This window comes from Tenrec ecaudatus, chromosome 8 (assembly GCF_050624435.1).
Source record: "Tenrec ecaudatus isolate mTenEca1 chromosome 8, mTenEca1.hap1, whole genome shotgun sequence".
NCBI classification, from domain to species: Eukaryota; Metazoa; Chordata; class Mammalia; order Afrosoricida; family Tenrecidae; genus Tenrec; species Tenrec ecaudatus.
This window is the reverse complement of record NC_134537.1, coordinates 62,469,489-62,490,805: the sequence shown is the minus strand read 5'-3', so window position 1 is coordinate 62,490,805 and position 21,317 is coordinate 62,469,489. Positions and strand designations below refer to the sequence as shown.

General features: G+C 39.2%; 1 protein-coding gene across 4 annotated transcripts in view; it reads left to right on the top strand.

Moving 5' to 3' along the window:
• The window catches only part of MTR (5-methyltetrahydrofolate-homocysteine methyltransferase), a 190,293-nt gene that overhangs the window by 131,052 nt on the left and 37,924 nt on the right, over window positions 1–21,317 (top strand). For all 4 annotated transcript variants that reach the window (XM_075556395.1, XM_075556396.1, XM_075556397.1 and 1 more), the window contains exons 19-22: window positions 9,898–9,987; window positions 11,094–11,246; window positions 12,700–12,807; window positions 15,838–15,938. In XM_075556395.1, the coding sequence (XP_075412510.1) occupies window positions 9,898–9,987; window positions 11,094–11,246; window positions 12,700–12,807; window positions 15,838–15,938 (452 nt within the window). The remainder of the gene's footprint in view (window positions 1–9,897; window positions 9,988–11,093; window positions 11,247–12,699; window positions 12,808–15,837; window positions 15,939–21,317) is intronic.

The window sequence follows — 21,317 nt, the reverse complement described above, 5'->3', positions numbered from 1 at the left end:
CCAGCAGTGGACAAGAGTTCCTATCTTATCACAACCCCTCCAACACTTGTTACTTTCTGATTTTTTTTTTAATTGGGCCATCTTTGAGGGTGTTAGGTAGTATGTCATAGTTGTTTAAATTTGCATATCTCTTATGGCTAGTGATCAGGAACATTTTCTAATATGTTTATTGGCTATTTGGATTTCTGTACCTGTGAAACCTCTGTTCAGGTCCTTTGCCCATCTCCTCAATGGAAAATTAGTATTTTTTTTTTCATTTTGGAAGCTACCAGAGTATTGTATATTTTCATAATAAGGCCTTTGTCTGATGTGTCATTGCTAAAGATGTTTCCCAGTCTGTGGACACTCTTATTAGTCTCTTGGTGAATTCTATCAATATACACAGGTGTTTTATCTTCAGTATATCCCACTTGAGATTTTTGTACCTCCTCTGTGTTTGTGTCCTTCCCTATTTCTGATAGCCTATATATTTCTGTGCCAAAGTTCTCAGGTTTTCCCAATTCCCTCATTGTTGGCCCTTTGATTTAAGACTCCTAGGAAAGCTTCTTAGAACTGCACTGAGAGGTCAGACTACTGCTTCATCCTCCTGTGGTTTCAATCTTATCTTAGCCATCCAGTATTCTGTTATTTGGAGGACAACTTGGCTAGTGCTCTCAGGGTACCCTGGATGGGTGGTTGTAGAGCCTCGAAGATTACCTGCACTGGATGGTCTCATAGGAAGTTGTCGTGGTGTTGGCCACAGCACCTTGGAGTGCCTTAGAGGGAGTGCCTGAGTGCCTACTACAACTGGCGTACCTCAGAGGACGAGTGGGTGTGCCCACTTTGGTATCGAGCACCATGAATAGAGGGCGGAATTGTCCTAGTCATCAAGATTGCCTCGTAGGTTGCGCAGAGGTTCCCACAGCAGTATGGAGCACTGGAGATGGTTGGCAGAGCTGCTTTAGGCTATTTGAAGAATTGCGGCAGGTGGCAGAAAATTCCCTCAACCATGTGAGACCCTTGAGGATGATCTGGGACTCCCCCAGTCATGTGGCAGGAGTATTCTTGGTTTTGTGTTATTTTCCTTCAATTTTTGGAATATATTACTTCACTCTCTCCTTTTCTTCATAGTGTCTGCTGATAGGTCTCAATATATTCTTATTTGGGATCCTTTATATGTGATTGCTTGTTTTTCCCTAGCTGCTCTCAGGGTTTTCTCCAATTCCTCAAAGTTGGATGGTTGAACTATTATGTGCCTTGGTGACTTCTTGGGATTCAATCTAGCTGGTGTTCTTTAAGCCTCCTGGTTTTTATTCATTAAGCTGGGGAAGCTTTCCTCCAAGAATTCTCTCACTATTCTTGCAGATGACTTCTTCTTCTTCTTTTAATCATTTTATTGGGGCTCATACAACTCTTAGCACAATCCACACATACATCAATTGTGTCAAGCACACTGATACATTCTTTGCCCTCATCATTCTCAAAATGCTCGCTTTCCACTTGGGCTCCTGGAATCAGCTCCTTATTTTTTCTTTTTTTTCCCCCCTTCATCCCTGCTCTCCCGCCTTGCTCATGAACCCTTGATAATTTGTAAATTATTATTTTATCATATCTTACACTGCCCGACATCTCTCTCCACCCACTTTTCTGTTGTCCATCCCCCAGGGAGGAGGTTATATGTAGATCCTTGTAATCGGTTCCACCTTTCTACCCTCCATTCCCTCCCCCCTCCCAGTATCACCACTGGTCCTGACGGGTTTACCTGTCCTGGATTCCCTATGTTTCCGGTTCCTAGCTGCACCACTGCGTCCTCTGGTCTAACCAGGTTTGTAAGGTAGAATTGGGAGCATGATAGTGGGGAGGAAGAAGCGTTTACGAACTAGAGAAAATTTGTGAATTTCATCAATGCCACACTACACCCTGAGTGACTCATCTCCCCACTACTTCTCTGCAATGGATATCCAGTTGTCTACAGATGGGCATTGGGCCCCATCGCGCACTCACTCCCCCTCATTCAAGATGATAAGATTTTTTTTTTTCTTTTGGTGCTTGATACCTGGTCCCTTCGACCCTTCGTGATCACACCTGCTGATGTGCTTCTTCCATGTGGGCTTTGTTGCAGTTCTCTGCTTCCTCCGGTTTACTCTCAAGGTCCATAAGTCTGCTACTGTTTTTTTTATCTCCTCCCTAATCTCTTGTATTTCCTTTTGGTGTGTGAACTTTATCTCCTCTATCATTTTATCCATTTTCTGTATTGTTTCCCTCACATCCTGTATTACTCCAAACAGCATGCTGAAAATGTCTTTCTGTGGCAGATCAATGCCTGCCTCTTCTATGCACACTTTTAGGGTCAGGACATCTTCGGCCATTGCCTTTTATTTCTCTTTTTTCGTTGAGGTCGTTGGGGCTAATTGCTATTTGCATTGCGTTGTTTTAGAGGAGCCAGGTGACATTTTCCAGGGAGTCCAGTAGCACTGGCTCTCTCTGGGAGACTCATAGAAATGCTTCTTTGAACTGCATACAGCTAAATTCATTATGAAATTACCCTACCACTTTATCCTCCTGTGGCTTCACTCTGATGGGGAATACCCCAGAAGGCTAGTGGGTTGCCTGCTTTGGTGTAGTACACCGCGAGTGGTGGGCAGAGGTTGGGCAGAGGTTCCTGCAGCAGTGAGTGTTGGCCGAGCTGAGTTAGGTGTTACGCACTAAGGTAAGCAAGAGGAAATTCCCTCAGTTACATGGGCCCACAGAGGACAAGTAGGAGCTCCCCCTGGCAGGAAATCCCCGGGAAGAGGTTGGACGGAATATCCCCTGCTGGAGGTCAGGCAGACTTTCTAAGCTCAGGCTATGCTGCACTGGGAGGAGCTCACATAACTGGGTGCTGGACAGGCATAAATGCCCTAGGTTAAGGGGAGTAGTCTGGAGGTTGGCATTGGTGTGTGAGAGACAGGGAAGAGACAAAGGGGGAAAATATAACAAAATAAAAAACTAAGCTTGCCGAGACTGGTGGGGGATGGGGGCTGGAGAAAAGAGAGGGAAACAAAAATAACAATATATCTAAGCTCCAATCCCTGCCCTGAGGCAGCAGCAAGCTGTGACTTTGTTGAGATAAAGCCCCTGTGCCACCTCCAAATGGTCCCTTCGCCTGCTGAGACAGTTTCAGGGCTAAGGTCAAACCCTAGACAGCCTCCACTGTGGTAAGACAACCCCCCCCCCCAGCCCCTCAAAACCTTATGATCTGTGCCAACTTATCTTCATGATGCTCCTCCTGTGATCTGATCCAGCAGTGTTGAATTTCTATCTTAGTAACTCTCCTGGGCTGATATCTGCTGAGTCCCTCTGGTATGTGTTACACAGTCGCCATCTTCCCAGCAGTTCTCCTTTTTTGTTTTTCTATGGATTTGTTTTTTGAATGTTCAACAATTATCCTTGTATCCCTGATATGAATCCCACTTGGTCATTTTGTAACATTTTTTTTATATGTTGTTGGGTTCTATTAGCCAGGATTTTGTTAAGAATTTTTGCATCTGAGTTCATAATAGCGGTCTAGAGTTCTCTATACTTGTGGGGTCTTGACCCTGTTTTTGGAACAGTTGTTATACTGACTTCATAGAATGTGTGATTCTGCTGTCGCTTTCTATATTCTGAAAGAGATTTCGTAAGATTGGTGTCAGCTCTTTGAATACTTGATGGAATTCTTATGTGAAAACATCTGGATCTGGAGTTTCTTGATGACCTCATCTATTTCTTATTTTGCTTTACCTTTGTCCAAGTTCTTCATGTCCACATGTGTTAATCTGGGGAGTGGTTGATCTTCTAAATATTTGTCCATGTTCTTTGTATTAGGCCAGGTTGACTAGAGAAACAAATCCAGGGACTTGTCCTTTACAGATCAAGTCCTTAAGTTCGATATTAGCCATTGAATTCCTCTTCAGACTCCTGCAACACATGCAATGTTGCTGAATGCAGGAAGATCACAGGCCGGTAGCTGGAAAATCTTGTAAATCTAATGGCAGTCGATGAATCCAGGGCTGCTCTGGCTACCATCAGCGTGGCTTAATGTGACTTGTCAACAGCAATGTGTAGCAGAGAGAGGATGTGTGTCTCACCTCCAGGGAGGAAGAAGGGAAATGCCAGAATCCTCATGAGAAGGCCATGCGCAGAAGGAAGGATCACCAGCCTGTGACCTGCTCAACAAGCTAAACTCTACCCCTTCTTTCTTTTATCAAGTTGAATGTGTATGAAATTGTGTAACCACCACATCCTTCAAATTATTGACTTTGTTGGAAAAGTCTTTTGTGGTACTGTGTTATTAATCTTTTTATTTCATTAGAGTCTGCTGTGACTTACTTAGCTTGTTCATCCCTAATACAAGATATTGACATCTGCTCCTGTCCTTTGTTAAATTTGCTAGCTGCTTGTCAATTTTGTTGATCTATCAAAGAACCAACTTTGCGCTTTGTTGATATTTTCCTTTGCATTTCTGTTTTCCAGTTCATTTAGTTCTGCTCTAATTTTTATGATTTGCTGTTAGAAGGATTATTTTGTTGACTCTATTCTAGTTGTTGGAGGTGCTGTGTTAAGGTGCTGAACCAGATTCTCCTCTTTTTTCATGTGTTCATTTATTGCAATAAAATGACCTCTGATAACTGTTTGTTATTATATGGTTGATTTCCATCTTTATTGTACTGTGCTCTGTAAAGGTGGTTTGAATGTTCCCTAAATATATGTGAATTTTCTCAAAATTGCTTTTGTCCTAGCATAGAGTCTATTTTAGAATATGAGCCATGTATATTGGAGAAGAATGTCTATTTTTTTTCATTGATGTTTGGAACACTCTATAAATGTCCAATGGTTCAATAATTTCATTCAATTCTTCCATTTTTTTAATTGGGTTTCTTACCTGTTTATCTTTCTTTGAAAATGGTATATTGAAATCACCTACTATAATTGTTGATTTGATGATTTCTGTTTTCATTCTGTTTGAGGATTTGCTTGATGAATTTCACAGGACTTTCATGTGGTTCATGTATGTTTATTATAGTTACGAGTTCTTGGTCTGTTGATCCCTTGAGCTTTATGTAATGCCCATTCTTGTCTCATTCTTTCTTGTACCTTGAAGTTTTATTTTGTCAGATTAATATTGCCATAACTGCCTCTTTTTTTATCACCATTAGCTTGGAAAATTTTTTGCCAACCTTTCACTCTCAGTCTGTTTTTGTATGTAAGAATGAGATGTGTCTCTTGCAGGCAGCACATTGATGATAGATTTTGTGTCTAATCTAGTCTAATACCCTGTCCTTTGATTGGTGCATTTATTAGTCCCTTGACATTCAGTGCAATTAAATTTAAATACTGGTTTGTTTTTATAATTGTCTAAATATACCTTTTTTGGGAAAACTTTATTTCTCCTTCAAATTTAATGGAAATATTTGCCAGAGAGAGGATTCCTGGGTTGCAGTTGTTTCTCTATCAACATTCAGAATATGTTGCTCCAGTTTCTTTTTTACTGCCTGGTCTTTGCAGAGAGGTGTGAGCTTATTTTTTATGTGACTTCTTTTTTCCTCTCTAGTTGTTCTCATAATTGTATCCTTTTCCTTTAAATTGGGTAATTTGACTACAATATTCCTTAGGGTGGTTTTTCTTTTTTTGAATTCAATCTGTTAAGTGCTCTCTGATGCCTGAATGGTTATTGTCTCTTGTGATATTGGGGAAGTTTTTTTCTTCCAGGAATTCCCTTACTATTGTAACTATAGATTTATTTGATTCTTCCTATTTAGGCATCCCAATAATTCGAATGTTATTTTGCTTCATGGTGTCCCACTTCATCTTCAGGATTTCCTCAGATTCTTTTTCATTTTTTGTTTGGAAACACCATATTGTTCTGCTTCCTGGACTAAATATTCTTGATACTTCTCTGGAAACATTCCTCATGTTGAACTCATGTTCTTTTTTTGACTGTCTCTGGAAAATCTTATTTCCCTAATGCTGGTCCAATTTTGATATCACAAGGAATAAACACAGGATCACTATAAGAACACTGAAATAGAAGCAAACCTAGAGCACTAGAAAACATATTTTGGTGTCAATTTTATACATGTACAAATTCAAGGAGTAGTCAGTAGTCAGTTTTACATATCATATTTTCTTGGTAGTGTACAATTTAATGAGCTTCTACAATGTGCCTGGGTCTAGTCTAACTTAAAATGTAAAAACAATGCATTTTGCATTTCAGTAATGGAAAATGCCATGTTGTCATCATACTTGCTCTCCAATTGGTCTGACTCAGGCAGATTCAAAAAGTTTGTGGAAAAAGTAGAAATGAAAGATAATGAAAATTTCCCAAACTTTTCGAAGTCTCCATGTAGGTATAACAACAAAATGTTGGCTTGGTTTTGCCCCATCCTCATAATTATTTGTATATTTGAGCCTATTGTTGCAGTTATTGTTTCAACCTGTGATTGAATAGCTATTTAGAAAGAAAATGAAATCAGCACACCATCTTCTACTTCTGAAATAACTGCCTCTAAATGGTACTATTGCTTTTCTAAAGCAATGCATAAGGTTGAGTAGTTTTCTATTATTGCAGCCTATGCTAATTAAATGGAACTATCATTGGCCTCTGTATCCTCATTTGCCTCTGTCCATCATATTTAAGAAAGAACCCTGAGGCTCAGGGGTCAAACATTTGGCTAGTAAACAAAAATTTGGTGGTGCTTTGAACCAAACCAAAGACTCCCCAAGTATAGCAATCTGCTTCCAAAGGAGTGCCAAAGCAAGCAAACAAACAGCATTGAGTCAATGCTGACTCATAGCAACCCTATAGGACAGGGTACAATTGCCCCCTCCATCTTTCTCCTGTGGCATAGCTGATGGTTTCAAACTGCTGACCTTGTGGTAAGCAGCCTAGTGCATAACCAATATGCCACAAAGGTTCCTTCCATAAGGATTACTATCTTAAAAACCATATGGAGCAGTTCTGCTTTGTCACATGGGGCCACTATGAATCAAAATTTGAGGCAACATCACCCAAGAACATCATACTTATTGAATCATCCCCTTCCTATTTGTGTGACATCCTGTGTGTTACACTATGTGGGATACAGAATCTCCTTGTGTGGTGTTTTTCAGTAAACATATCAGATCCTTTTCTGGAGTGTTCAGAACTTTCTACCCCTGGCAGGTAAAACAAATGGTATTTACATATGATATGACTATGAGTGATAAAAGGACTGTTTCTTTTAAAATTATCATCTTGTGTGAGTTTTTCAGTTTGTGAGATATCCTTTGAGTTATCCTTACTCCCTATAAGACAGTGGTCCTGATTTTTGAACTTTTTCCTTCCTTTTCTCCTACACATTGTCCATTACTTAAAGTCTTTGTTTCTTCTTTCTATTCCTGTAACAGTCCAGACTTTTATCATGTACGGTTAATATATTTCCTCACTGTAGTTTTCCTTGAAAACACCTTTTGAATGTTATTCTGCAGCTTCAGAACATTGAGCAGTGTAACATTTTCCTCTCTCCAATTTCTGATAATAACCTCAGCTTGAATTCCTGGTCTTCTGTGATTTGTTCTGTACTTGAATGCTACTAACTGCAAGGTCATTGGTTTATACCTATCAGCTGCCCTGAGGGAAAAAGGTGAGATAGTCTACTCCCCCCTAACAGTTTATAATCTTAGATACCCTACCTAGGATCACTTTGAGTTGGAATCCACTCAGTACCAGTGGATTTGTGCTGGGTTTGTTTTATCCTGCACAATTATATCTCTGAAAAAGTCAGATTGTATTCAGTATAAATTCATTTAACTAGTATTTACTGAACTCTTGCATTGTGCTAAGCATTTTCCTAATCTTAAAGGATCTCACTAGTAAAAGATATATTATACCCTATAGTCACAGATATTATAGTTTAGTGGGAGGTGAAGCTATGTAGAGGCAATACATTATGTAGTATAATGAAGGAAATACAGCATGCTATGGGAATGCTTTATGGGATACTGAACCTGGTGGTCAGGAGAAACATCCTGGCTCGGGTGACACATGAAAGTTTAAATGGTTTAGGCCTGTGGTTCGGGTACAGAACTGGTATTTATTATTAAATAAGGCATATTTTCATCTAGCTAATGCCTGGAATTGTACGAGGTGCTCAGAAAATAAAGGCCCAGAAGTAAGGTGTTGAAGATGAGGAGTATCCAAACTGTTCACGTTGGCTGATACTTGTTAGGACTCAAAAAAAAGATGAAGCCGTAGGGACTCAAAAAAAGATGAAGACCAGGACCAAGTGTGGCATGTTAAGGGTTGGTACTATGTAATGAGAGGACTTTTACAGAAGAATGATAGTCGGATTTTGCATATTAGAAAATCCCCTCTGAGTTGTATTGGAAACCAGAGTGATTTTGTACTATAGAGACTTGTCAGTTGCTTGACTATGAGCATAGAAGTGGGAATATTGAAGAAATATTGAAGTAGTATAATCATTAGGATTAGGTGATTATATTGAATTTGAGGAATAACTGGAGATTCAGAATTGATACCTGGGTTTCTGGTTTGGGCAGCTGTTGCCAACAGTTGAGATCGAGAAACAGATAACACAATTCTGTTTACTTCATACAGGTACTATGATCATTGCCACTTTGGTCCCATTGCTCAATCTGCCCCTTATCAAGAGCCAGCTCCTCAAAGCTACTCATCAAACCCCAGGTTCTAGTGACCACGCTTTCTTCAAAATTCTCTAGTTTATATCAAATACTCATTCAACCTTTGACACAATGTCATTCTCAGTGTTTACCTTTCTTTGGTTATTTCCCACAAAGTCTTCAAGAGCATAGACTTGAGTCTTAAACCTCTTAATGTGCCCCCCTCTAGAATCCTTAATGTGCCCCCCTCTAGAATCCTTAATGTGCCCCCTCTAGAATCCTTAATGTGCTCCCCTCTAGAATCAATGTGTCCCCCTCTAGCATCATGTCTCACTTAGCTCTGTTATAGCCCCCCCCCCTACACTTTTGTGAATAATGGTAATCCCAGTTGAGAGCTTTAAAAGCTCATCTTTTTTGTTCTATTGCCCTGGAAATATTTTGTCCTATCCTTATCTTTTAGGAAAGGAAAAAGAAAGGAAATCTCATCTGCCTTTCTAATAAGTGTTTAAATTCTAAAAGATTTCTCTTTTTCTCTCCTTTCTCAAACAATTTTTGAGATCTTAATTCATGCTAAGCTCTTTTCTTAGTGACTGAAAACCTAAGAAAAGAGTAAGACACAATTTTTGCTGCCCAATAGTTTAGTTAAGTGTCAGGGGAAGCCAGCCCCTAACACATCATTATGGGTCCGGTAGGCACAACTGTACAGCGATAATAAGTAAAGATCATAGTAAAGTTATAGAGAGCATGAGAGAGATAGAAGTGAAGTATTGAAATAATTGGAGTCAGACACGTTTCATGGTAGCATGCTCACCTCGGCCCTGCTAGATGATCCACGTGGAGGGAGAGAGAGAGAGATGTAATGCTAGCCCAGGCCTTTTATATTTTCTGGGGACATGCAAGCCCCCTAATTACAGGTGAGGACCTACGTCACTGGAAGGGGCTGTCCTATGGGTAATACAGTAATGAGAGAGGGGTGGTCTAGGGACATACACGCAATAGGAAGGGGAGGGATTGGGGTTATACAAGTGACAAGATGGGCATATCCTAGGTTTAGGATGAAGGCTTAACTTTGACCTATTCCCTAGATCTCCACAGGAACCATTATCAGCAGGGTGTAAACCCCACCTACTGGAACCAAATAAATGTCTGCAGGCATCCATTGTCTTTAACAGCAGGGAGTGGGGCCTTGCTGCCCTCTGGCAACTGGGAGGGTGGCTGTGAGAGGCTGACCTCCCCCCATAGTTAAGCTCCCTTCTTTGTTTTCTCATTTTGATTCAGACTCATGGAACAGGAGGAAAGAAAGTGATTCAGACAGATGAGTGGAGAAATGGCCCCATTGAGGAGCGCCTTGAGTACGCCCTTGTCAAGGTGAGTTGTGGAAACACTGAGCATAAAATATTGTTGCTGGGACACGTCATGCATGCTTCATGTTAGTGCTGGAGGAGGAGGCCAAACCAGTGGTCTCATCACAGTGATTTTGACCCCTAAAGTAACCTAGTAATATTTGCAGATATTTCTCATTGTTAAAAGTGTTTGGTGGTGCTGTTAATATTAGTGGTTGGCATTGTTGCTAAATACCTTGTAATGCGTAGTAGAGAGCCCTAGCAATGAAGAATTACCCAGCCCCAAATATTGATGACACTGAGACTGAGAAGCCCTGCTTTAGACCAATGAGTTGTCAGTCAGCAAGTAAATTCTGGATCTTCTGATGACTAGAATTTTAGGAAAGATAAATGATCTCATCTTCAGTTTCCTTATTTGTGAGTCTAGCTAACAAAGTAATAGATTTCTTTTTGATTCTCGAAGTCTTGTGCAGTTCACTTATTTCAGGTTGTAAAACTAGTCAGCCACTTCCAAAAGGGGAGCGTGACTTAATTAGTGAAGGTTGGACACTTATAGTGGAGGACTTCATGGGTTTCTGCTTTCAACCAAGGCTTTTGCTTACTGTTGTTTCTTCATCCCTTTACCATTACAGTGAAAAAACTTGGACTTCATAGGAGATAGTTACTGTATATATACTCGTGTATAAGCCAAGTTTTTCAACACATTTTAATGCAGTTTTTGTAAAGTTAGGTACCTCAGCTGATATTTCAGTCAACTCATTCATACTCAAGTATATATGGTATTAATATAGAATCTATTAAACCACTCGACTAGTATATGTGTTTTATTATGAATTTGAATTTTATTTATGAGTACTTCTTTGTACACTTTTATATGTTACACAGAAAAGACAACTAAGTACCCTATATGGGGGTTATTTCATTTAATCTCCAAGTATGTGTGTAAGACTATTGTTATATTTTCATTAAGGGAATCAGAGGAGGAAAGCATAATAAAGTGCCTGGATTAGATATAGAAGACAGAAATTTAACCTCTACATTTAACATTTTATAATTCTTCCTTGTGGGCTATTTGGATGTAAAAGGGAATTTTTAATGTGATTTTTATTTATTCATTTATTATTTTTATAGGGCATTGAGAAACATATTATTGAAGATACTGAGGAAGCCAGGTTAAACCAGGAAAAATATTCTCGACCACTGTATATAATTGAAGGACCCCTAATGAATGCCATGAAAATTGTTGGTGATCTTTTTGGAGCTGGGAAAATGTTTCTACCACAGGTGGGCCCAAGATGGGAAAAAAGTTTCACAATTGGATCTTTTTTGGTATCTTGTAATGTACAGAATGCTTGAGTGTACATCTCTTGGGATTTAATTTGAACAGGAGTTCAAAGGTATGGAGAGTTGGAGATTCTCCAAATGTATTGAAAAGTATGAATAATATCTAAAATTACATCTGGACGTGCTTAGCATCCTAATCTTCCTGTTCTACTCTTCTGTACTGCCTCTTACTCTCAATGCCTGTATCTCTTATCCAGCAAACCAAAATTAAGCCTAAGGCAAATATAATTAATATATGACCAGTTAGTGTTTATCAACTTTGTTTCTAGTAGTGGTCCATTAAATAATTCAAATAAAACTCAGAAACTTACTTTGATTTACAACAGCTACAAATTGTATTAGTTAACAAATATTTATTGAACATGGAGCTTGGAGAGGAATACAAAGAGCTAAAGAGTTTTGGTTTTGCTTGTGCATAATGCTTAATTGTGACCCACACTCTGGGAATTTTCAAAAGGAGGCTAGGAATGTTGGAGGATCTAACTAACTTGGAATGTTTAAAGAAATTCTAGGCAGAGGGGAAATGATGTGCTAGAATTTGTAGGGAAGAAAATGCACATTTTAAATTTCTAGTGTAGTTTTTCATTGTACGTCCTTCATTGGCTCTCCTCACAAGGAGCTTATTCTTTATATTTTTCACTCTCAAGAAGACACCACTATATCAATCATGCACATTCTTAATTTCTGCTAAAATCTCACAAGTGACAGCAAATTATCTCCAACACATAGTGGCCCAAACACTCCCCTAATTCTGTGCCATGTTCACAATCTTTACAATGTTTGATCCCACTGTTGCAGCAACCGTGCCAATTTATGAAATTGAAGAGCTTCCTTGTTTTCACTGACGCCTATTTCTTTAAGCACGATATCCTTTCCAGGGAGTGGTCCCTCCTGGTGACAGGTCCAGAGTATGTGTGGAAAAGTCTTGTCACCTTCATTTGTAAATGTTCTGGCTGTACTTCTGAGATAGATTTGTTTGTACTTATGGCCATCCATAGTATATTCAGTATTCATGAAATATTCAAATTCGTCAATTCTTCCCCTGCCTTCTCTATTCGTTGTCCAGCATCCCCATGGATATAAACAATTGAAAATACGTTCGAGTGGATCAGTGCCCCTTAGTCTGCAAAGTGGCATATTGCTTTTTAATACTTAAAAGGGTCTTTTGTAAGACATCTTTGTTCATTGCAATACATCGTTTGATTCCTGAGTGCTGTTTTTTAAGGCAGTGGATATGGTTCCAAGTAAAACAAAATCCTTGACAACTTCCGTTTTTTGTTTTGTTTTAGCAAATGGTGTTGCTTATTAATCCAGTTATGAGGATTTTTTATTTTAGCCTCCAGACTAAGGAGGAGGTCATTTGCTAAAGTTAGCTAACTCTTTGTATCCCTAGGTCATCAAGTCGGCTCGGGTCATGAAGAAGGCTGTTGGCCACTTGATTCCTTTCATGGAAAAAGACAGGGAAGAAACCAGAGTGCTCACTGGGACAATAGGAGAGGCGGCAAGTTGTTGAGGGGTCTTTTTTTAAAAAATAAATCTTTTCATTGGGGCTCATACAACTCTTGTCACAACCCATACATACATCAGTTGAGTAAAGCACCCTTATACATTTGTTGCCCTCATCATTCTCTTTTTTTTTTCTTTTTTTACATTTTATTAGGGACTCATACAACTCTTATTACAATCCATACATATACATACATCAATTGTATAAAGCACATCCATATAGATAGTATATTTCTTTTAACATAATTTTTTTTTTAACAATTTATTGGGGCTGATACAATTCTTTTCACAGTTCATACATATACATACATCAATTGTATAAAGCACATCTGTACAGTCTTTGGCCTAATCATTTTTTTCTCTTTTCTTCTTTTACATTTTATTAGGGGCCCTCATCATTCTCAAAATTCACCTTCCACTTGGGTTCCTGGAATCAGCTGGTTTTCCTTTTTTTCCCTTCCCCTCCCTCCCCGCTCCCCCCTCCCCCCTGAACCCTTAATAGTTTGTAAATTATTACTTTATCTTATCTTACACTGCCCAGCGTCTCCCCTCACCCACCTTCCCATTTCCCATCCCCCAGAGGGAGGTTACACATAGATCCCCGAGATCGGTTCTCCCTTCCTACACCCCCTTCCCTCACGGTGTCGCCACTCTCACCGCTGGTCCGGAAGGGTTCATCCGTCCTAGATTCCCTGTGTTTCCAGATCCCTATGGCACCGCTGTGCATCCTCTGGTCTACCAGGTCCACAAGGCAGAATTGGGATCATGATAATTGGGGGCGGGGGGTAAGCGTTCAAGAACTAGAGGAAGGTTTTGAGTTTCATTGTTGCTACACTGAACCCTGAGTGACTCATCTCCTCCCCACTACCCCTCTGGAAGGGATGTCCAGCTGTCTACAGATGGGCATTGGGGCCCCATCACGCACTCCACCTCATTCACGGTGATGTGATTTTTCCCCCCTGCCTTTGTTGTTTGAAACCTGGTCCCCTCTGCCCTTCATGATCACACATGTTGGTGTGCTGCTTCCATGTGGGCTTTGTTGCTTCTGGGTTAGATGGCCACTTGTTTACTTTCAAGCCTTTTAAGTCCCCGGACGCTATAACTCTCAGTAGCTGGGCACTATCGCTATTGAGGGCTCTTTAAGGAGTTGGTGCAGATGCCTGTGGTAGGGGAGTGGGAGGGTAGGGAATGTTAAGTATTTGGGTTTCCCTGAAGATAAAATAGAGAAATGAGTAGACATTGGTTCTTTATTTTATCAAGTATTGGGATAATCCAGGATTTTCCTATTCATGTGGTTTTATTAAATTCTCGAAATAAACATAATTTTTTAACCAAGGCCCATGTTTTCAAGACAAAAGCAGCACATTCATTTCTCTATTTACTCATCCACCGACCTTTTACAAAGTTCTTACTCTGTCAGGTCTTATGAACAGGACTTAGTCTCTGCACTTGATGAAATTGGATAATGCCGGTTTTGGGAAAAGCCTTTACTAAATATTCTTGGTATACTGCTAATGTCTTTGTCATCACTTCTAGATTCAGGTTAGTTCTTGTTGGCTGCTCCACTGTAGTAAATCACTAAAGCTTTTTTTGTTTGTTCTATCTTTAATATGTTTAGTTCTCTGTGCAGTTCAGTCGGTTCTGATCCTTAGTATCCTGAAGTTTTAAATTGATTGGAGTTTGTGAATGGCAGAAACAGACATAGGTTGTATTCATAAACATCCCGATTCTCTTACGTGCCTTTTTGCTTCTTTTTCTTTTTTTCTGGTTGATGCTGTCAATGCATATTATAGCAATGGTAAAGAAATAGGAAATAATTGAATATTCTTCTGCACTGGGTTGTTACTTTGTTTTTTCAATTCTGATTGGACATATTTGGTTAAGTTCCCACTCTGCCTCTTTTCCTGTTCCTTTACTTCTAACATTAAACAATCAGGTTTGGACAGTGAAGGATTTTATTTTAAGTTATAAGACTGTTTTGTGTTGATACACAAATTGTTCAGTGATGTGATTGAGTTCATGATCTTAGTTTAAAACTTTAGTCCCCTGAAATAACCAACAATGTAGGCTTCCTTTGAACTAGTTGGATTTATGGTTTTCTGCTTAGACAGCCTGTGACCTAAGTTCTGTGTGTATCTTTTTTGTTTGTTTGGTTTTGTTTTGTTTAGTTGAACAATTTAATGATCTAGGGATACCACACAGAGAGGAGGGGAGACTGAGAAAGATGAGATGGGGGAGGGAAACTGTCTTCTCTGAGAAGAAGAGATGCTGTAGAGGAACACAGAAGGAACTCTTCCTGCTGGTGATTCTGATTCCACAGGGAAGGTGAGGCCTGTGGCCGTCCATGCAGGTACTCTCAAAATGTCTGAGTTATAGGAAGGGTTCCTGGAAACTTTGTAAAATTCTTTGGACAATTGTCTTGTTTGATGACATGGATTATTAGGTTTTCCTCAGGAATCTGCTCTTCTCTGAGAACATTCAAGAAGATCTCAAAGTCTTCCTGGGGCACAGAAGTGTTTCTTGCTAGAAGCCCAACTGTTTGCTAAATCCTCCTAATGCATCCATAGTTTCATAGAGCAGAATCAAAACTTCTTCTGTGACATGGACAAGTTCCACAGTTGTGTTTGGATGACCGCGGGCCTGGATGTCCCGTGGGTCAGGTTCTCCGGGACGCGCGGCGACATCGCAGCTGGTAACGGGTCGTCTACGGGTTCGGGGTTGAGCCGGGGCGGCGCGTCGGGAAGGCGCCCGGGGCACGGCGTGAGGAGGCCAGGGCGCAGGCGCCGGCTGCAAGGTGCTCTGCGGGGGCTCAAGCCAGCCCCCGCGGCCTCCCGGCGCCCCGCTCCCGCGCCTGCAGTCGTGCGGCCCCACCTGCTGCTCCCACTGTGTGTATCTTTAAAATGATTTCACTTGTGTAAAACTGCTTTCTGTGTCACTATAAGACATTAGAGGACTAGGTAATATCTGCTCTATCGTGATAAGTGATAACAGCAATTAGTGCTTGACTGTTTCCCTTTCTCCTCAGGATCCTTACCAAGGCACCATTGTGTTGGCCACTGTTAAAGGGGATGTGCATGATATAGGAAAGAACATAGTTGGTGTAGTCCTTGGCTGCAATAATTTCAGGTAAGTTAAGAACCTAGATTCCTGAACTTAGCTCTATGAAAGATTTACTAGTAAATTGGGGGGTGGCAATTGGATGGTAGAGAAACTTTATAATATATTCTTTTTGTTTACCTATACTTCCATGTTTTTCCATTTCAATATCTATTGAATCTGTCTGTCAAAGGACTAAAAATATAATAAAAGTGGTTTTTAAAGATTATTTAGACATAGAGCAACCAAGGACCTTCTTGTGCATTAACTATAAAATTGAAGTTCTAATGGGTAACATATTAGATGTCTTCTATTATCTGGAGTATTTATCACTGTTTCCTAGTTTCTCTAAATAAACTATTTAAATAATTTTTAGAGTTGAGATCATATGAACCCTTGGCTAAACTGAGTTTTGTAGGAAGATTTTGTTGGACAATTTCCCTTTTACTTTGCTTAGAGCAGAACTATGTATGCTTTTTTTGGTGAATAATGAATCTACTTTCTGAAATATATAGAAGCAAAATCCTCTTCTGATGATTATCATTATACTGAGTAAATATTCATAAAATTATGTCAGAGCTGGTTGCCTATAGGAAAAGTATATTGAGAATATTCTTTATAATGAAAAGTTGTTATGACCAAACAACGAACATTTTCCATTATGGACTTGTTTCAAATTTGGTTATGTTCTGCTGTCAGTAACAATTTCCTTTTAAGCCTCGTCCTTACTACTAATGTTTTCATCCATATCAAGGCTTATGAAATTCAATGGAGAACCATTTAAGAAGGCTGGAGTTGGGAGGAGTGGTGTCAGAGTATCGCTGCTTTTCTTTCTGGCTGTATCAGAGCATTTCTATTTGCCTGTTTACTCATGGTAGAAAGCGTTAGCATCTCTCCTCATAGAAATGAGGAATATTGCTTTTAATAATATAGAAGAAGACAACAACAATTTTGTGGAAAAAGGCATGAAAAGAGTGGAATTTTTTTTTTATTAAAAGATCATTTTATTGGGAGCTCTTATAACTCTTATTACAACCCAAACATCAATTGTTTCAGGCTTATTTGTACATATATTGCCATCTTTCTTTTCGAGACCTTTATTTTCTATTGAGCCCTTGATATTAGCTCCTCTTTTTTCTCCTCTCCCCCTATATTTTGAGGCACCTTTGTATTTATTATTTTAGATTTGACTTAAATGTACCCTAGGCCCATGTTGGGTGATGATAGTGATTCAAAGGTAGAATTCTCAGGTTGCATTTGTTTTGAAATATTCTAAATTACTTTACACCGTTTATCATTCCAAAACAACTAAGTTGTTTTAAAACTCTTAAGGGAAATTTTAAAACATTATACATTACAGATAAATGCACTTGCAAGTGAAAACAAAACTGGACCGTAAATTGAAGTAACATGGGCTTTGAGAATCAGTAGCCCTGAATATTGCCTGCCATTATGAGCCATGTGTTTACAAATCCCTATCTAAAGTAGGGTTTATAATCTGTAAAATGGGGAAATACAATAATAACCTTGAAGCAAGGAGAGCAGAATCAAAATCATAGAAGAAAAGGGATGATGAAAGAAAATGTCTGGGGGGAGGGGGATGCGGACCAGGGGGAGAATCATTAAAAAAACGGGGGACGGGGTTGAACAGATTGAGGCCTGGTATGAATTGAGAAGTGATAGACAATTGTGAGGTATTAAACTCTTGGTAAATACATTCCTAAATCTACATGATAGACTAGAACTGATCTCAGTAGTTTCCAATGCTATACATCTTTATAGAAGCAAACTGACTACTGTTTCTTTTGTGGGTGGCTTGTTGGTGAGAGCAAGCCACTGACCTTGAGGCTAGTAGCTGTGTTCGTCTGGGTTGACTAGAGAAACAAATTCATAAATACTCGTGTATAAGAGAAAACTTTATATCAAAGAGTAACTGTACTTTAAGAAAATGTCTCAGCCCAGTTCAGTTTCAGTCCAAAAGTGTGCTATTTGCCCATATTTCCTATGCCAATATATAAATTCCTCTCCAGACTCACACAGACATGCAATGATGCTGAATGCAGGAAGATCACAGGCCAGTGGGTGGAAAGTCTTATGAAGTATGCATGTAGAAATATTTCAAGTCATAAAAAAATGAAATGGAACGCATAAGGATCTATTTCTTAGTTGTTAGTGATCTGAACTGGACTGGTATTGACCATTTTGAACCAGAAAAACATGGTTTACTCTGCTGGGAGTGACAGTCAAGAGGAATGGCATTGCATTCTTTGTCAAAAAAGACATGCCAATGGCTGCCTTGAAGTACAATGCTGACTGTGACAGGATTATATCTATCAAAGAAATCCAGTAAAATGCAACCATCACTCAAATTTATGCACCAGCCAGCACAGAAAGTGATGGAGAAATTAAAGAATTCCACCAGCATCTTCAGTCCCATTTTGCTAAAGCATGTAATCAAAATGTGTGGATAATTATTGGTTATGGGAATGCAAAAGTTGGAAGCCGAGGAAGGAACAGTATGATGAGAATTTTGCAAGATGTAGTACTTGTTCATAGAATAGACTTTTTTTAAGAATATAAGGTGACTACAAAAGAGGAAGTACACATAGATTTCTCAATGTAGAATACATAGAAATGAAATGAATGACATACGTGCGAAGAGATGAAGGAGAAACTCAATACCAATGGCTAAAACCAGGCCAGGGACTGACCATGGAACAGACCATCAATTGCTCATATGTAAGTTTGGGCTGAAGCTAAAGAAAACCCAAACAAGTCCCTAAGAGCCAAAAGACGGCCCTCAGCCTATCTCACCTGAATTCAAGAGGATCATTCATGGCAGAAAGTAAAAGGTCATTAGAAAGAAAGAAAAGATCAAAATGGATATCAAAAGAAAGTCTCAAACCTAAATGGAATAAATGATGAAGTCAAAGAGTTGAATATAAAGTTGCAAAGGGCAGCTCCGGAAACAAAGTAATATATGTGCAAACACCTGGAATTAGAAAATCAAAAGGGAAAAACACGTTCAGGATATTGGAAACTGAAAGACCTAAAGAAAAAAATGCAAGCCTAGGGTTGCAATAATGAAAGATTCTATGGGCAAAATATTGAACAATGCAGACAGTATCAAAAGGAGTTAGAAAGAATACAGTCACTGTACCAAAAAGAACTAGTCGGCATTCTTCCATTGCAGGAGGCAGCATATGAACAAGAATCAGTGGTGCTGAAGGAAGACTTTCAAGCTGCACTGAAAGCATTAGTTAAAAAACAAGGCTCCAGGAATTGATGGACTACCAACTGAAATGTTTCAACAAGTTGCTGAAGCACTGGAAGCACTTACTTGTCTGTACCAAGAAATTTAGAAGACATCTACTTGGCCAACTGATTGAAAGAGAGCCATATTTGTATGTATTCTAAAGATAGGTGACCCAACAATGTGCTCAAATTATTTTAAAAATTTATTGATAGCACATGCTAATGAAATTTTTCTCAAAGTTATCCAACAACAGCAATATGTTATCAAAGACTGCCAGAGGTTCAGCCAGGATACAGAAGAGGGCATGGAACAATAGATACCATTGCTGATGTCAAATGGATCTAGGTTGAAAGCAGAAAATACCAAGAAGATATTTTCTTGTATTTTATTGAATATTCCAAGGCATTCGTCTGTGTGGACCATAATAAATTGTGGATAGCTTTGAAAAGAATTGGAATTTCAGAGCACTTCTTTGTAATTATCCAGAACTAGAACATAGATCAAGAGGCAATTGTGAGACCAAAACAAGGGAATGGTGCATGGTTTAAATCAGGAGAGGTGTGTGTCAGGATTGTGTCCTCTCACCCTACTCATTCCATCTATCTACGGAGCAATCAGAGAGGCTGATAGATGAAGAAGAATGTGGCATCAAGATTGGAACAAGACTTGTGAATAAGCTGAGGTGTTCATATTGATGCAACTGTGAATGCTGGAAAGTAAAGAGAACTTGAGGCACGTGCTGAAGAAGATCAAGGTCTGCTGCACAAGACTTCTTCAGGGTACTGCGGGGTGGGGGGAGCAAGAATATTAAATGGGGGGCTTAGATGCACCTCTGACCCAAGGCATGATATTTTTCATTGCCTTAAATACACGTGAAAGTTAGATGTTGCGTAAGGAAGAGTGACAAAGAATCTGTGTATTTCAATTTTGGTGCTGGAGAAGAATATTGAAAGTACCATCAACTGCTAAAATGACAAACCAATCTGTGTAGAGACAAAAACGGCAAGAATTTGCCTTGCATATTATGGACATAGTGTTGGGAGAGACCAGCCCCTGGAGAAAGACATCACGCTTCGTAAAGTGGAGGAGAACAAGAGGAAGGCCCTCAAGAAGACAAATTGACATTGTAGCTGCAAAACAATGGGCTTAGGACAGGGAATGATTGTAAGTATGACACAAAACTGTGAGGTGTTTTGTTCTTTTGTGCACAGGATCTGTATGGGTTGTAGCTGACTTGAAGGTACCTCTCATAGTCTTCGTGCTTTTCCTCAACAAGAGCAAGCATGCATATAAAAATTCCTAAAATAAACCCTGCATAAAACAAGAAAAGTAAATGAGAGCAAGATAATTCTTGTTATCATACTGATTATTTTAATAAATATATGTACAGCAATTGAAAAATGGTCATTTTTGAAATGTACATGTTGATTTAAATGAACTCAGTGATTTTCATTGGTTATATATGCAACAATCTAAACTTCGTTGTCATTTAACAAAACCCAGTTGTATAAGGTCACGCCTCGTGCCCCTGTTACAACCTGCAGTGCCGTACTGTTAAAGCTAAAGTCGCCATTTCCTACCATGTCCATGTTGACAATGCTGAATAGAATTACTGTGGCTTTGAGAATGTGTTGATTTTCACTAAAGACTTCACGGGCATTACTTTTAAAGTAAAAATAGAAGAACAAGTTAAACAATTGAACTATTTGGCAGTGTGTGTGGTGAGCATTAAGTTTTCTCTTGCCTTTGAGCATTTGGTATCACATGACAGTTCTGAAACACTGATTTTTGTAATTTAAAAAAAAAGATTTACCTATTTAATTTTAAGAAGTGTTGACATGAAAATGCATGCTAATTTTTAAATCACTTTATTGGGTGCTCTTACAGATATAATCCATAATTCAATCATATCGAGCACTGCTGTACAATTGCTACCACAATCGGTTTCAAAACATTTTCTTCTTAAATTTTGATAACTTAATGTCTGCTCCCCTTTATCCCTTCCCTCCCCCACCATACCACCCTAGGAAACCTTATTTATTGTTTTAGATATTTATTAATTTATTTGACCATATCTTACACATCCAATATATCCCACCGAGTAGGGTTATATAGTCGTTATCAACTCCCTATTCCCCTCTTCCCACCACTCT